Source organism: Bufo gargarizans, chromosome 1 (assembly GCF_014858855.1).
Source record: "Bufo gargarizans isolate SCDJY-AF-19 chromosome 1, ASM1485885v1, whole genome shotgun sequence".
Taxonomy (NCBI): Eukaryota; Metazoa; Chordata; class Amphibia; order Anura; family Bufonidae; genus Bufo; species Bufo gargarizans.
The window spans coordinates 398,741,345-398,759,820 of NC_058080.1; the positions used below are offsets into that span (position 1 = coordinate 398,741,345).

The 18,476-nt window shown below is 42.4% G+C and overlaps 1 protein-coding gene across 1 annotated transcript in view; it reads right to left on the bottom strand.

Moving 5' to 3' along the window:
- The window catches only part of FBXO10 (F-box protein 10), a 74,468-nt gene that overhangs the window by 21,211 nt on the left and 34,781 nt on the right, over positions 1–18,476 (bottom strand). Inside the window, exon 7 of the mRNA XM_044285845.1 lies at positions 4,997–5,149. Coding sequence (XP_044141780.1) covers positions 4,997–5,149 — 153 coding nt within the window. The remainder of the gene's footprint in view (positions 1–4,996; positions 5,150–18,476) is intronic.

Genomic DNA, 18,476 nt, shown 5'->3' on the forward strand with positions numbered 1-18,476 from the left:
TGTGTATGTGAGGTTCTACTTTCTGATCTCCCACCACCTTTTCTGCCTGCTTATTTGATGGCATGTATAATGGAGATGTGAAACTGCAGGGAGGGACTGATACTTATTTTGTATTTGTATTTATACGAATCTTCTGTTATTTTCATTTTTCTATGACTATGTGACCTGCAGTGCGATTGGTCTGCTGCTCACTGCCACATTTGGGATCCATTTTTTTAATGATAAGTAGTACGTATTGTATTTTTTTACAGATGTATTTGAAATAAAGATGTTATTGGAATGTAATAGTGGTATATTTGATTAGGACCACACACACACATGTTGTGTTATATTGGATATATTGTTTGGTGTACTAATGGAATAAATAATGCAATATCAGTGTCAAGTTGATCTGGGAGGTGGATGATCGCGACAAAATGATTCATGTAAAATCCCCACAAAAAACAAGGGGGCAGTGCCTCCGTCTGGAGAAGAAAAAGATTCAGTCTCCAGGGGCAACAAGGCTTCTTCACCATACAAACTGTGAAGATGTGTAGTCTACCTCAAGACCTGGTCACAGCAGTTGATGCCTTAAAACGAATTCTTAAAACTAAATGAAATTAATGTTTACAAAAATGGGTACCATTCTGGTTTCTCACTCCCCTTCATCCACATCCCTTTGTTGAAATTGATGGCCATATTTACGTTGTTCAAACACACTTTCTATGTAACTATGAGTTTGTATACATATTGAGCTATCAGAATAGGAGGCAGAATGTATAAGCTTTCTTTACGAGTCCTGGCAGCTTGAGGATGAAAATGCTGAGTCAAAACATAGCCAAGTATATATCCCTGACCTCAGCTGATCTCCCTCTGTTCTATGTCGCCCTAGGGGGCATAAGAGATCACATAGAACCACTTTAGGCTGGAAGTGGAAAGCACATTTTTATTTCTTAAATGTATAACACTGACAGTAATTTGTCGAAACTGATTCTCATTTGGTTCCTTTTATGCTGACTCTGTTGTATAACACAGCTCCATGTCGTCTGCAAACAATCTAAGTACTTCACTTACTTTAAACATACACTTTATAGAATTTATAACCACATTAATTACACCACCAGAAAATGAAGAGAGAACACCTAGAAGGAGCTTATTTTACAATATGGCACATTACATGTAGTGATCAAAGACCCTTACTTTACATACAGATGCTCCAAAGGCTTTTTTTTGTCTGTCTCACACATGTAGAGAGGGTTCTGAATGGTCAAGATACTCAGAAGCATTCTAGAATAGCCATATATATGAAGAGCTGCTGCATCTCAAAGGACAGCCACAGCATTACAAATTGGTTCTGCAGCAATCACTGCGTGGACCATAAGAAACCGCCTACTTGAAGCAAGACTGCATTCACACACTCCACTTGCTCATTTGCCACTAACCTCTCATCATTGCCACGTGCGCCTGAACTGGTGCTGCAAGATAGCCCATTGGAGGCATGAATGGCAAACAATAGTCCGTGATGAAAGCAGGTTCTGGCTTGGTACTAACGATGGCATGGTGTGGGATGCCATTAGCTACCATGCCCGTTATTTGTGGAGGGAATATTGACTACCCCTCTGTATGTCCAGGACATTGTGGGACCCTGTCCTATTGCCTTTTTTGACTCCGTTAGGAACCATGGTGTTCCAAGAAGATAAAGTCTGCCCACTCTACAATGTGCTCTTCAAGGTATCCAGAAGCTCCTCTGGCCTGCTTGATCGCCAGATCTCTCCAACATTGAGAATGTCTGGGACCAGATGGGTCAACAACAACCACCTTGGCTAACCTACAGGTCGCCTTAAATTTTGCAAGTGTTCTTTTTTCATTATCTGGTAGCGTACAATTAGTGCCATGACAGAACTTGGAAATGCACTATTGAACCAATCGCTGAATATAATTTTCAGAGAGTTTTCTATCCAAGTATTATCTGGACAAATTAACTTTCATTATTATAATAGGTGCTCGTAGTATAATCCCAATTGTGGTTAAATTAGAATACATCAGTTTGGCTTTATGAGACTGTGCTGTCTCTTTTAACTCCTTAAGGGCAGGCCAATTTTCTATTTCGCATTTTCATTTTCCTCCCAACCATTTTTCCCTTCACATAATCGTATCAGGACTTTTTGCAGGAGAAGTTTTTTTTTTTTTAATAGTACTATTTAATTTACCACATCTTGTATTGAAAAATCTGTAAAAAAGAAAACTTGAAAAAACCCTGCAATTCCGCCATAATTTTTTAGTTTTTTTTTTTAAAGCTTTCACAGTGTACTAAAATGACATGTATTCCTTATTCTGCAGGTCAGTATGATTGCAGCAATAGAAAATGTATATAGTTTTTATTATATTTTATCACCTAAAAAATAAATAAAATGAAAACTTACACAAACAACTATTTTGTTGTAGTATTTACTACAGTAGTATTGTAAGAAAAATATTTATATATACAATTTTAATGAACTTTTTTTTACTGCAACTTTTAGTCCCCTTGGGGGGCTTGAATTTGCAGTCTTCTGATCGTACCACAGTCTGCAATAGAATGCCATTGAATTCTTAGGGATTTTGATAGGCATCCTATTCAGCCTTGCTGCAGGCCAGGGAGACTTCAAAAAGGCACTAGGCTGCCTTATTAACTAATAAGAACCCCATGATTTAACCACATCAGAGGCTCTGATCGGAGGACAGATGCTTGGGATCTGAGGGGTTAAATGACTGGGATCGTGGTTATCTACGACCCTGGTCATTGCTAGCGGGTGTCAGCTATAGTAGACAGCCGGCAGCTACCATGTATGGAGTGGGCTTAGCTTGTTAGCCCGTGCAATACAGCCATTACACACAAATGATATATAGTTACGTCATTGGGGTTAAGATGTTAATATAATTTTTCAAGTTGCTTTTGTGGGTGCAGTCACATATCACAGTTTTGGTGCTACAATTTGCTTAGATTTTTGGAAAATAACAGCAAAACCACAAAATAATCAATACATGTGCATTCGCATCTCTTGAAGCAGCATGAAGTATTGAAAGGCCCACTGACAAACTATGTAACTTTGATGCATGCACAGTATTTGCGCACGCCATAAGTTTATTTATGAGCTGTAGACTCACCCCACCCACCAGATGGAGGAAAGTTGTTAATAAGTAGCTGGGCAGCTCATGGATACACAGGACTTAAAAAGGGGTATTCCGGTTATAGAAAGTTAGCCCCTATCCACAGGTCCTTGAAATGGACTAAGCGGCTCGACTGAAAAGCACGAAGTTGTTTCATTCATTTCTATGGGAGCACTAGAGATAGCCAAGCGCTGTACTCAGATATCTTCGGCGCTCTTATAGAAATGAATAGAGCAGAAGTGAGCTTTTCCAACCAGCCGCTCCGTTAATTTCAAAGGGTTCCACAGGGTACAGGGGCGCCCATTCTTGTGATTGGTGGGGGGCCTTCCGCTGGGAGCTGTGTATAAGGGATAACTTTCTATAATCAAAAATACCTTACAGTGTGTTGCAACTGATAAAATGTAAATTTTTACTCATACATATAACAAAACATTTAATCACACAATATACCAATAAATCATAAATCCTCAATTAAAATATATTCACAATAAGTTAAGGAAAAGATGTTCTGTCAGATCTTTTCAGTGTTGAGAACCCCACCTTTATGTGAAAAGGAAGGTACACACGTGTACCGAAACGCATCTGATGGGAGCTGTGAAAAGGCAGTGTGTATGAGAACATATCGCAGACAAGGTGAACACAAACATCATTACCAATCGAAGTCGGCGTTCCGGGAACCTCAGAGCGCATGCGCTGAGAAAGACACAGCCGAGAGAGATACAGCGGAGACCCATGCTGCGAGATTAGAACGAAAGTAGTGAGTAACCCGCAGGAGGTTGTGAGTGATACAGCGGACATTTGCGCTGAGAGACCGGAGCGAAAGTCGGCTGATAAGCTGCAGGAGGTCGTGAGTAACACGCAACATTGTTGAATACAAATTTGAACACTAACTGCCATATATTATAATCTGCAAATTTGAATTATTATAACATCTGAAAAGCCGATTGTGACTAATAGCACAATCTTAACATATGAACGTGGACTAACAGCGATAAATCGCATTGATGTGAATAGACCACAATAAGAGATATGGATGTCACCAGGTCTGTCTATATTAGATGACTGAACTACAGTATTTGAAAGTAAATCACCAAACCTTGAACCACACGCTCAAACACAAGGAAATAACCTCACTTTTTGATTTTTTTTTTCTTTTTATGCGTGAGCTCCGCATTATAAAAGGGACCAGTTCTATTAACTTTTTGTGAATATATTTTAATTGGGGTTTTATGATTTATTAGTGATTAAGTGTTTTTTATTTATATGTAGGAGTAAAAATAATTTCAGAATATTGTGAGGCAGCCATTTTGTAGACATTTGGTAATTTTTGGGAACTGGGGGTGGCCAGTGGGCCAGGCTCCCATAAGATGGCGAGTGTCCTCAATCTATATATATTTTTAGTTTTAAAATGTAAATTTGCCAAAATTATAATGTTTCCACACAAAAGTATAAAGTAGGTGACAGATTTGCTTTAAAAATGGTAGAATAGCCGAAACAGGGTCAGTTTTGCCGACAAATTACCAGTAAGTGTGAATACTTCAATTTAGCATTTTGAAATCTGGTAGGCTTTTCCGGCAGACGAACAAGCTGCCAGAATTCGCCGTATCTGGCATGGCTGGATGAGGCAAAGACTGCCGGGTCCCATTGACTACAATTTCCAGCATAAATGACTTTCTGTCTAGGTGAAGGAACCTGCACCTTTGTAAAGAACTACAGAATTTTTGACATTTGCCTGATAAAACTGCTAGAATACCACGTATCTAATTGCTGAAAATTGCTGAGAATTTTTTGATGAATGCAAAGCATGGTGTCATGTGCCCATTGTGCAGACGTTACATAATCTAGAACAAATGTAAGATATGTTTACCATAAATGGTGTTTCCTTCAATAAGACCTTTGCCTCGTTCTCCGACAACCACTCCGTCAGAATAACCACAGCATATAAGGTTGCTTCTAAGAACTGGGTCACCGCCTCTTCGGATATCCACTCCACCCCACTGGTTTTTACGGATGACATTTTCTGTCACACAAAAATATATATATGAGTTATTTCAATGTGTGCAACACAAAAGCAAGTTAATGTGTTCTCTTTTAAGAAACATTGTTAAAAATATCAAAAGATACAGTCAGTCAGTCATTCTATTTTCACATAAAGGTGGGGTTCTCAACACTGAAAAGATCCGACAGAACATCTTTTCCTTTTTCTTATTTAAAAATAAGCTGTCAGGAATAAGACTATATCTGGCCATTATATGACTTGTATCCTGTTCTCCTATATCTCTGTAACACACTCTGAAATGCAGCAACAGCAACATGGAGAACATTATACAGCAGTAATGAGCAGTGTAGCTGTGAATCCAACACTGGGGTGAGGTAGAATACTTATTGGTCCATTATTAAAAGGTCTACTCTGTTTATGAATAAAATAATATACATATTGCAAAAGTAATTACAGGTGTAGATTCACTTTATAAAGATTCAAAGACACATATCAGCATAATCGCAGCTCTCCAATACAATTCAGAGGCCCTCTTAGTAGCATTTGACACTGTAGACCAACTCTTACTCAGTAAGCTTAAATCTATAGATCCTAAAGGGTTTTTCCGAGACTTTGGATAGGTCATCAGTATCTGATCAGTAGTGGTCCGACACCTGGAACCACTGCTGATCAGCTATTTGAGAAGGCACGGGAGCTTGCAGTAGCACTACTGCTTTATCTCTGATTAGTTTAGGCGATGTGACGCCACATTCATTGATCACATGGCTGAGGCGCAGCTCAGCCTCACTGAAGTAAATAGGACTAAGCTGCAATACTAAGCACAGCTGCTGTACAATTTATGGTGCTGTACTTGGTGAACTGATTGAAGGTTGTGTTGCTACTGAGAGCTGATCAGTCTCTAGGTTGTCCGATGAATCAGAGGTATGCATGGGTTATAGACAGGCCCTTGAGTTCAAGAGATCGGGAGTAGGTGGCACAGTCCAGAATTCCACCACTAACAATTTGAAGAGTTGAGGAGGCTAGGTGTATTTTGTACAAAAGGGAACGATCATGATGACTTGAACTTCTTTCCTCCACCACTTTCATCATAGTTCTCAGAATTAAGGAGAAAAGAGGGAAGCAATAAAGGAGACCCTTTGGCCAGGAAAAAGATAGAGCATCTATGTGGAAATGCTAGTCCTGGACTGATAATTAGTAGAAATCTGGTACCTGGTTGATCTTCCTCTTTGCAAAAAAGTCCAGAATTGTGGTATCTGAAGAAACATGATGGGGGTTCAGTCTCCATTCTCTCCCTATGACAATCTCTCTGCTTAGAAAACTGGCAACTAGATTTTCCCTGCCTTTTAGATACACCGACAAGATGGAAGCTAGATTTTTCTCTGTCTAGGCACAGATTTGTGTGTCCTATCACAGCTAATTTCTTGCTCCTTATGCCCTCTGTCTGTTTAGGTAGGCAACTGTAGTTTTATGTGATGGAATCTTATAGAGAATTGAAGAGCAATCAGAACCTGAAACACTGTAGTCAATTTCCTCCGATCAGAAGAGGCAAGATTCAAGTCTTGGTCCTAAACCCTCTGGACCACAGACTGGGCAGTGTGGGCTCTCCAACCTCAACTGCTGGCATCTGTGGTGATGACCACTTGATTCACCAGGTGCCAAAGGACTCCCTGCTGAAGGTTCCTCTTGATCATCCACAAACAGAGTTAGATTGAGGGAGATTTTTACCACAGTAGAGATTGTTACCGTTCTTGTCTAGGGAAGGCTGTTTTTGTCCCTGGAGGATAGCAGAAACGCTTTTAAGACTCTTTTGTGAGTATGTCCACCAGTGGCGGATCCAGAGCCTGGTCTCGGGAGGGGCACTTTCAGATTATTTTCTGTCCGCCGCCACAAAACAATGGTGCTTATAGAACAGACTACACAGTGTAGGCTATATGTGTATAACAAACATATTCCACATGAACACTTACAGTCACTTGGCCCTTGGGGATCTCGGACGCCACTTCCACACTTTGGCCGGGGGCTCGGCGGAGCTGATGTGTTTTATCCTAATGAGAAAGATTTCATAATAAGTATTTGGAGAAGGGGCAGAGGGAGAGCGGAGCAGGGAGAGGCCGGTGCCGCTACTAGGGGGTCATACCATGGGGGAGTAATAAAGCCCACCATAATGCCCCCCCCCCAGTAGTAATAATTCTCCTTATAATGTGACAGTGCAAAAAATACCCCCTTGTAATGCCCCCAGTTGAGCTAATGTCCCCATAGTGCCCCCATAATGTGCCAGTATAAAATACTCCTATATAGTGCCCCTAGTAAATGACCCCATAGTGCTCCACACCCTCCTTCCTCCTAGTGCCCCCCATAATGTACCAGTATAAAATGCTCCAGTAGATGCCCTCAGTGTCCCCCATAATTTGCAAGTATAAAATACCCCTTCTTAGTGCCCCCCGTAGATGACCCCATAGTACTCCTCTCCCCCCTTCCCCATAGTACCCACCATAATGTGTCCCAGTATAAAATTGTACTGTACAGAGAGCCCATATAAAATACCCCTTCTTTGTGGCCTCAGTAGATGCCCCTATAGTGCCCCCAATCATGTGCCAGTAATAATAGCCCCCCTGTGCCAGTAATAGCAGCCCCCCGTGCCAGTAATAGCAGCCCCCAGTAATAACAGCCCCCCCTGTGCCAGTAATAATAGCCCCCCTGTGCCAGTAATAGCAGCCCCCCTGTGCCAGTAATAGCAGCCCCCAGTAATAACAGCCCCCCCTGTGCCAGTAATAGCCCCCCCGTGCCAGTAATAACAGCCCCCAGTAATAGGAGCCCCTCTGTGCCAGTAATAACAGCCCCTCTGAGCCAGTAATAAGAGCCTCCAGTAATAACAGCCCCAGTAATAAGAGCCCCCCTTTGCCAGTAATAAGAGACCCCCCTTTGCCAGAAATAAGAGCCCCCCCCTTTGCCAATAATAAGAGCCCCCCCTTGCCAATAATAGCCCCCCTTTGCCAGTAATAGCCCCCCCCTTTGCCAGTAATAGTCCCCCCTTTGCCAGTAATAGCCCCCCCTTTGCCAGTAATAGCCCCCCCTTTGCCAGTAATAGCCGCCCCCAGGTGCCAGTAAAAGTATTGTATATAATGAAAAAAAAAAAAACACATACTTACCTCCATGTCAGCGATGCGATGCAGGCCTCTTCTGGCCTGTGTCCCACGCTGTATGGCTCAGGCAGCGCGATGACGTCATCGCGCCGCCTGCGCCGGCCTCTGATAGGGTGCAGGCACTAGGCCGGCAGCCTATCAGAGGAAGGGAAAGGGACACGCCTCTCCCTTCCCTGCCGCAGCACAGGCAGGCATCTGTATCGCTGTCCTGAGGACGGCGATACAGATGACTGGAGATGAGCGCTTCCACAATGGAAGCGCTCATCTCCCTGTGCCCAGCCGCCGCCCGCCGCCAGCTCGGGGGGGGCAATTGCCCCGTTGCCCCCCCCCCTGGATCCGCCACTGATGTCCACCTGTCTGAGGGAATGGTAGATGTTAGCTGTCCCAGAACGGTCATGATGTCTCTGACCAAGGCTGAATTGACGAAAATAAATAAACCTTCTGATTTGGGGCATTCTGCTTTTCCTGTAGAAAGGGTGGTATCTGGTAAGAATCCAGAAGCACTCCTAAAAATATCTTCGGTTTACTGGGATACAGATCTGATTTCGCCTGATTCACCAGCTATCCTAGGGATGAGAAGGTCTGGAGATGAAAGAGGGTATTCCTTGACTTTGCAGCCATCAAGCAGTCATCGAAGTAAGGGACCATAAAGATCTCCCAACCAGGAGTGTAGCCAGACAGCTTCAAGAGGGGCATTTTATAAGGCTGCTGACCTAGCTGATATCATCACTAGGTCTGCAGAGACATCCACTAAAAAGTTAGAAGCTTGCCTTAGCACTGGTAAGTAGGAGAGAATTTCTTCTCTTAAAGCTCCTTCTACTAGATGGTCTTCCAGATGGTTAAGCCACAAAGACAAAGATCTGGCAGTACATGTGGCTGCTGCTATACTGCTATCCCTCATCGGGCCCAGATCTTCAAAGGGCAGTGCTTTTCATTTTTTAAATTCAAGCCACTGGTGCATTGATTATTTCAGTTTTTTCCCAAAGATCTGAATCTTCCTCAGAGATTTCCTTTTCAAAGCACTAGAAATTCGTGACCTCTTTACAGGAGTATAAAGAAATTATTCTCCTTTCTCCCAGACTCTGAAACATCTGATCTTTAATAGATTGGGCCCTTCAATGTCCTCAGTTTTCATAATTGTCCTTACTGTTTTGAGAAAACATTCTGTGTCCTTGGGGAAACAAAGGGGACAAGTCCTCAGAATAGTCAGAATCCACTTCAGGGAGGGGGTGAGGGGATCACTCTCAGGTCAATGGCAGAATAGACTCTCTCTTTAATAAAAGTTCTTAAATTATTCAGAAAAGATGGATCCTCTTCCGTCACCACTTTCTCAGTACAAGTGGAGCAAAGTGGCTTCTTGTGGGGCTGGGTTAACACTTTCTGCATTCAACAATTTCCTGCATATCGCACTTTTCTTGCAAGAGGTCTTAATGCCATACATCGCAGAGGGGGCTTCCATGCCCTATAACAGGGATGCTCAACCTGCGGCCCTCCAGATGTTGTAAAACTACAACTACCACTATGCCCTGCTGCAGGCTGATGGCTGTAGGTTGTCTGGGCATGCTGGGAGTTGTAGTTTTTGCAACAGCTGGAGGGCCGCAGGTTGGGCATCCCTACCCTATAATAACATGGGCTCAAATTAGTGGGCGGTATTAAATATTACACAGTGGGCAACCATGGTGAAGAAAAATACCTTAGACCAAGAAGCCAATACCCAGGTAAAATTAACCAGAGCACCATCAACAGAAACATTTGCACCTGGGTGCAAAACAACTCTCCTCAATAACACCTGTAAAAATAAATTAGGTGGGCTGAAATGAGATCCGCAGACTTGTGCGAGAAGTCCGAGGTTTCACTAGGGGCTGACATGGTGGTCCATGAAGAGAGCAGCAAGATGCACAGGAGCACACACAGAGACTCTTCAAATTGACTGCTCTTTCCTTTTAACTACGCCTTTGCTCCGTGAAGTAATCTGTGCTGGCCTCGCTCCGTGAAGTAATCTGTGATGGCCTCCAGTCCTCCAAGAAGCCTGAAGTCACCAGAAGACAGGGGAGGATTCCCAACTCCAGACTCCAACAGGACTTGGCACAGCAGGTGAGAGGCTGCCTTAAAGAAGGACCTATGCCCAGAGTTGTTGTGTAAGTGGTAATAGGAAAATAAAAATACTGTACACAGTCATCTCCAATGTAATCATTTAAAAATGACCCAAACAGCCATGAACCCAAACGTGTTATGAGTACATGCAGGAGAAATTTCTGTGAAGACTGCCTTCACCTTCCATCTGTCCTTAATAAATAAATTCAGAAGAGATGGAAAGTTCCTTGGGGCTTTGAGAACAAGTATCCAGCTGAATGTCACTGACCTACTTACTGCTAAAGTAATCTGCAGCAAGCTATAGAATGGGAAGCCGGTATCAGGCCGCTAGAGTGGACTCCTCGTTATGGGTTGCTTGTTGTGCCTCTGCAGTCTTCTCTGCAGAGAATTTGTGCTCGCCATCCTACTAATTTGCTCCATTTAGAGTATGCCTTGTTTTCAGACAGTTCAGTCAAGGCTGCTAGATCAGAAGTGTTTTCATGAATCTGTCTACAACAATAAAGCCTTGCTAACAAGAGACTCAGACATCACACGTGTCATTCTAGGGCTTAGGATAAATTCCTGTGCTGCAGCTACCCAGACGTGAAGAATTCTTACAGATGTAATAGGAGCTTTTCCCTGAGTACAGGAATTGGCATCTCATTTAGAAAAGCAATTATACTAAGATGGAGGATCAAATTTCCCATGAAATCCAGTTACCTGCTGAACTGGTACATTGTCACCACCACAAAGTGCTGATAATAAGAATATAGATAGTGAAGGAGGTTATTCACTCTAAACTAAGAATAAAGTGAAAAGAAAAGAGTATATTGGAATTTTTTCACTCATTTTTCTACACAATGCATATTGTTATGTCTGGATACGCTGCAGAATAATAAGAATGTCATTATGGGTACTGAAACACCCACTCTCTACAGGTGAAACTCGAAAAATTTGAATATTGTGCAAAAGTCCATTTATTTCAGTAATGCAACTTAAAAGGTGAAACTAACATACGAGAGACTCATTACAGGCAAAGTGAGATATTTAAGCCTTTATTTGGTATAATTTGGATGATTATGGCTTACCGCTTATGAAACCCCAAAGTCACAATCTCACGTACCCTTTGCTCAGGGGGTATGGATTAATTAGCTGACTAGAGTGTGACACTTTGAGCCTAGAATATTGAACCTTTTCACAAAATTCTAATTTTAAGCTGCATTAACGCAATTCCTTTTAATTTGCATTATTGAAATAAATGGACTTATATATTTAAATATTTTGAGTTTCACCTGTATATATTTAAAAGGGGCTGTGAGGGATTAGAAAGAAGGGTCCGATTGTTTTTAAAATCAGATAGTTTTTATTGAGATTTTCAAAGCATTTTAAGAGACAAAACAGTCCCCCCCCCCCTCCCCCTCCCCATTCCCAAGCGTCCTAGATCCCAGGAGAAGATCTCCAAAAGTCCCTTCAAATAGGAATCCGATCCTGAAAAGCAATAGTGACTCAAAACAGCTGAGTCCAGTACATAATTCCCAAGTGTGTAATACATATCGCCAATCCGTGCACATCAGTATATTACAAGACAACGTAATAGATCATATACACCACCTCTTACCCTAAAAGACTATACCCTAGTCCCACTCTCATCTACCACCCCTCTCCCCCTCCCAGTGAGCAATTACACCAAAGTCCCCTAAGTGTGACCTCCAAAAGCATAAAAAGAAGGGTCCGATTTTATTAAAAAGTAAAAACCAACAGTAGCGAGGTAATGAAAGAAATTATGAGATATGTTGAGGACTTACCCCAATGCCCTATATTGATAGTGGTTGATTTTAGTACTTGCCCTTCGGTAGCATTGGACAGAGGTGGGATATCGGGAGCAAGTAGAGATTCCAATTTTGCCAATGTATTGCGGGAACTGGACCTACATGACATCTGGCGGGTGAGGAACCCGAATGTGCGTCAGTTTTCTTGTTTTTCTAGTTCTCATCATTCGCTGTCACGGATTGATTTAGTTATAGGTTCACCTGAGGTGTTGTCGCTGGTGGCGGAAATTAAATACTTACCGAGAAGCCTCTCAGACCACTCCCCGATATTTATTTATAGAACTACATCTGGGCAATAGGCGTCTCCCTGGGATCGGGACATGGAAACTTAACCCGTTTTGGTTACAGCTGGTTGATAGGGAAAATGGCATGGCGGAAGAATTGAAAGAGTTTTTTGCACAAAATGTTGGGTCGGCGTCGGTGAGCGTAGTGTAGGATACTTGCAAAGCGTACGTTAGAGGCCTTTACATTCAAAAGATCAGTAGACACAAAACTAAATCCCGTGACGCCCAGAAAAAGCTGCAAGCTCTAGTAGTGGAGGCGGAGGAAAGATTTGTAAATACACCCGACAGGGCAAGTGAGGACTCCCTTATAGCTGCTCAGGCGGGGTTGAGGCAGCATATATTGCAGACGGCGGACAATCGCAGATTTTTTGTAAAGCAAAAGTACTTTGAGGCGGGGGAAAGTTCTGGTAAGCTATTGGCAAGGGTGATTAGAGCCCAGGAGGGACCGTCCAAAATATTGTCTATCCAGAGGATGGATGGTTCTTTTTGCCACGTCGGATGAGGAGATGCTGTCAATTTTCCACAATTATTATGAATCCCTGTATAGGACTAAATTGAAGGTGGATTCTACCAATATAGCTAATTATCTTACAGGGATTGAGATCCCGAGACTATCAGCGACAAGTGTAGCATGCTTAGAAGGTCCCTTAACACTCAAGGAGTTGGAATTAGCCCTACAATCATTTCCCAATGAGAAAGCTCCAGGTATAGATGGATTACCGATGGAATTTTTTTAAAAGTATAGTAGTGTCCTTATCCCCCAATTACTGTCAGTTTTTAATGATTCCCTTCAATTAGGAAACCTTCCTGCTTCTATGAAAGAAGCTATCGTAGTGGTCCTGCCCAAACCTGGTAAGGATCCCAGATCCCCTGACTCGTACAGACCAATCTCACTGTTGACCTCTGATATTAAGATTCTGGCGAAGGTTTTAGCGAATCATCTACAGTCCGTCATTTCCACTATTATTCATATCGATCAGGCGGGTTTCATGCCTGACAAGTCTACTTCAGTAAATCTTAGACGCCTTTTTCTTAATACTCAGAGAAGAGTTGAGTCTATCGGAGGTCGAGCCATTCTTTCATTAGATGCGGCTAAAGCCTTTGACAGTGTTGAATGGAGCTATCTTTGGGAAGTGCTGCGAGTCATGGGATTTGGGAGGACCTTTATCTCCTGGGTCCAATTGTTATATAACGGCCCCTCGGCTAGGATACGGGCGAATGGGGGAACATCGGAGTCATTCAGATTGGGAAGAGGGACCCGTCAGGGATGTCCACTATCCCCCCTCCTGTTTGCTATTGCAATTGAGCCACTGGCTTGCCTGCTGCGCTCATCTGATAAGATTGTAGGGTTTCCATGTGGGTCTTGGGAGGAGAGAGTGTCCCTTTACGCTGATGGCATGTTAATTTACTTAGGTAATGTGGAACAGTCGTTAAGTCCTGTCATGGCACTTATACGGGAATTTGGTGATAGGTCTGGGCTCCGTATCAACTGGGACAAGTCTATTCTCTTACCGTTAGATGACTCTGCTGTGAATCTTGTCCCCAGATCCAGTCCGCTGCAAATTGCGCATCAGGTCAAGTATTTGGGGATAATAGTTACAGCAAATCCTAACAGCTATATTAAACTTAATATAGAGCCGCTCTTAATCACAATGTTGGATAAAATTAAGGCTTGGTGCAAGTTGCCGTTATCTGAAATTGGGAGGAGCAATCTTCTTAAAACGATTCTCATGCCCAAGCTCATGTATCTATTGCATAATTCCCCAGTATGGATTCCTCGTAGGATATTTATAAAAATTGATAGGTTATTTAGGGATCTGATTTGGCGCCATAAAAAAGCACGGATTAAACTAGATACTCTGCAAAGAGGAAAATAGGAGGGAGGGCTAGCAGTACCGAATGCATGGCTCTACTACATTTCAGCACAGTTGCAACAGTTGAGGGGATGGGGGAGGACTCCTGGAGACGTTGCCTCAGCCAGATTGGTGGCGCACATTATCGGTCACGACTCACCTTGTTGGAAAATAACGGAATTGTTGGTAAGCTGCCAGGGCATCCCACACTTTCCATGATATACAAAGTTTGGCAGAAATGTCGGGCGCTGTTATCAGTAAAAGGATTTACACAGTTTTCCCCTATCTGGAGGAATCCACATCTTCCTGAACTATTCAAATTAGATGGCTTTTCACCCTGGGAGCGCAAAGGAGTGAGGTATCTACGTCAACTACAGAATGCTGATGTTTTTAAGTCCTTTGAGCAGTTGAGAACTGAATTTGGTCTCCCAAATACGGCCTTCTATCAATTTTTGCAACTACGGCATGCCTTTCAGAAACAGGCTAGCTCTATATCATTGACATGTACTACGGTCCCATTGTTTCAGCAACTTCTTACTAACAGTTCCTCGTGCGGTTTAATATCATCTACCTACAGGAACTTATATGTGAAGTCAATTAAACAAGAGGTTTTGGCAGTTAAATCTAAATGGGAAAGCGAGGTTGGGCCGATTTCAGAAGAGCAGTGGAAGATGATCCTAGCACTCACCCCGCAACTGTCAGTTTGTGAGGGGCAGCGCATATCCCAGTTGTTTTTATTACACCGGGTGTATAGGACGCCAGAGTTTCTATGTCGGATAGGTGTTCGGGGGGATGCGGATTGTCCTAGATGTGGCTTGAGCCCTGCTACCTTAATGCACATGTTCTGGGATTGTGCAGAGCTCCGGAATTTCTGGTCCTCAGTTCTGGCCTTAATAAAAGACGCATTTAATATCACGGTTCCGCCTGGTCCGAGAACATGTATAGTAGGAATTTTATATTAATATAAAAAAAATCGCCATCACCGTTTGGGAGTGCAGCGTCTGTTATTCCAGGCTAGGAAATTGATAGCCAGATTCTGGCTTAGACCTCAACCACCGTCTAGGGGAGAATTCCATAGTAGGATGTCAGATATAATACGCCTAGAAAAAGGTGTAATTGTTAAAAGGCAATGTGTAACGAAATTTACCAAAATATGGGATAAGTGGGAGAAATTTCGGATACAGTGTCCGGATTAGCCTCTCATCTTAGTTGAAATATGAGACGGTAGAGGCACAGTCCCTGATTTCTTTTTTTCTTCAGCTTAATCAGCTATAGACGTATGATGTATGAAAGTGATTAGCATTACACAGGATGGGTGTCAAGAAGAATATTAAACAGATAGGAGAAGTACACCAAAGGCTATGATTAAGATACATTAATAAAATAGCTGATGTTGGAGTTCGGATCCGTTCCATTGGTAAGGGGGGGGGGGGGGGAATTGGGTTATAGTTGGGCAGGGAGGGTTGATCTTTTGTTCATTAATTACAATGGATGGAAAGGTGGTTTGTACATGGTATACTGTGTAACTAGATTACTTGATCTTAGGTGCATCTCATGATATGCCTGTTGCCATATTACATACTCATGGAAGTGACTCTTTGCCGATCATGTAATACTATGATACTATTATTATCAACTGATGCATGTATAATGTGCAGGCCAATTTCTTTCTTTGTATTTTTGTAATTTTCAAAAAATTCCAAATAAAAATTATCTGATTTCAAAAGAAAAAAAAGTAAAAACCATCACCGTTCTTAAAAGCTGTACCGATCCTTTATTCTTGAGTACAGAAAGCACACACAAATAATCATGGCACCCTGACTGTAAACAAGTTTTGGACAAACTACATGTCCTTAATCATTACAATGATAATGGTTAAGGACATGTAGTTTGTCCAAAATGCGTTTAAAGTTGGGGTGCCGTGTTTATTTTTTTATGTACTTTAATTTTGGAGAAAGCGGAGCGATTAGAATTTTTATATATATATATTTTTTTTTACACTTTTTATTAGTTCCCATAGGGAACTATAACAAGCAACCATTAGCTTGCTTCTCTCATAGGCTCCAATGCATTTACAATGCAATTACACTGCCAGAACTAATGTGTGGCAGCCTTAGATCACTCAGGAGGACAGAGGCTGCCGCACACCACATCAGACTACCTCGATTCTCACTAGGGGGAGCTTATGCATGGCCGGGAGTGCATGCTCCTGGTTTTTGACCTACCAGATGCCGTAGTCACATTTGACCACGGCATCTGAAGGGTTAAATGTATGCAATCAATTTAATTTTCGATTGCATACATTAGCCCAGGTGTCTTCTGTTTAAAACAGCAGGCACCCGGAAGCGGGCGCCATATTTAAAGTCCTGACTGCTGTAGTTGTACAGCGATCGGGAACAGGTTAAGAAACTGGAGCATGCTGTGACCTGTAATATTTTGGTCAGCAGTACAATGTTTCAGAGTACATTTTTTTATATATTTGACCCCTTTCCAACATGTATGGTGGATGTTTAACGATGCTGCACGCTCAAGAGCTGGTGAGATAGATGATACGTGCCTGTCATTTTATCCTCGCGGATGGCATGGTCAATTGTGGCTACAGCATCTGAATGGTCATCTACCGGGATCACTGCGATGGGATCGCGGGAACCTTTCAGTTGCAATGGCAGCCTTGGGGCCTTCTGAAGTTCCTCCCAAGCCCTGCCTGCAGCAGGGCTTGTTTGGAGAGCAATGATTATCCTATAAACTGCAATTGTAAACCATTGCAGTCTATGGTAGAAGATCAGATGACTGCATGACAAAGTCTTCCAAGGGGACTAAAAATAAATGTGAAAAAATAAAAAAGGGTTTTTAAAAATAGAAAAAAAGGCAGAAAAATGCAAAATCACCCCTATTTTACAAATAAAAGAAAAATTAAAAAAAGATCACTGGTATAGCAGCACCCAAAAATAGAACTGTTAGGCCCCTTGCAGACGAGTGTGTCCGGATTAGGTCCGGATGCGTCCCGGTGCATTGCGGCAAACCCGCGCGAGTAGGTACGTAATTGCAGTCAGTTTTGACTGCGATTGCGTTCCGTTGTTCAGTTTTTATCGCGCGGGTGCAATGCGGTTTGCACGCGCGTGATAAAAAACTGAATGTGGTACCCAAACCCGAACTTCTTCACAGAAGTTCAGGTTTGGGTTCAAGGTTGTGTAGATTGTATTATTTTCCCTTATAACATGGTTATAAGGGAAAATAATAGCATTCTGAATACAGAATGCATAGTACAATAGGGCTGGAGGGGTTAAAAAATAAATAAATAATTTAACTCACCTTAATCCACTTGTTCGCGCAGCCGGCATCTCTTCTGTCTTCTTTTGTGAGGAATAGGACCTTTGATGATGTCACTGCGCTCATCACATGGTCCATCACATGATCTTTTACCATGGTGATGGATCATGTGACGGACCATGTGATGAACATAGTGACGTCATCAAAGGTCCTATTCCTCACAAAAGAAGACAGAAGAGAAGCCGGGCTGCGCGAACAAGTGGATTAAGGAGAGTTAAAAAAAAATTTTAACCCCTCCAGCCCTATTGTACTATGCATTCTGTATTCAGAATGCTATTATTTTCCCTTATAACCATGTTATAAGGGAAAATAATAATGATCGGGTCCCCATCCCGATAGTCTCCTAGCAACCGTGCGTGAAAATCACACCGCATCCGCACTTGCTTGCGATTTTCACGCAAACCCATTCATTTCTATGGGGCCTGCGTTATGTGAAAAACGCACAAAGAGGAGCATGCTGCGATTTTCACGCAACGCACAAGTGATGCGTGAAAATCACTGCTCATGTGCACAGCCCCATAGAAATGAATGGGTCCGGATTCAGTGCTGGTGCAATGGGTTCACCTCACGCATTGCACCCGCACGGAAATCTCGCCCGTGTGAAAGGGGCCTTAAAATATAAACATATGGTGAACGACGTAAAGAAAAATAAATCTAAATGTCCGATATAACATTTTTTAGTAGCTTCACCTCCCAAAAATGTAATCAAAAAAAAGTGATCAAAAAGTCACACACACACTAAAATGGTGACAAGGAAAAATATAGATTGGCCCACAAAAATTGAGCCCATACATAGCTCTGCAGACATAAATATAAAAATATTATGGATGTCAGAA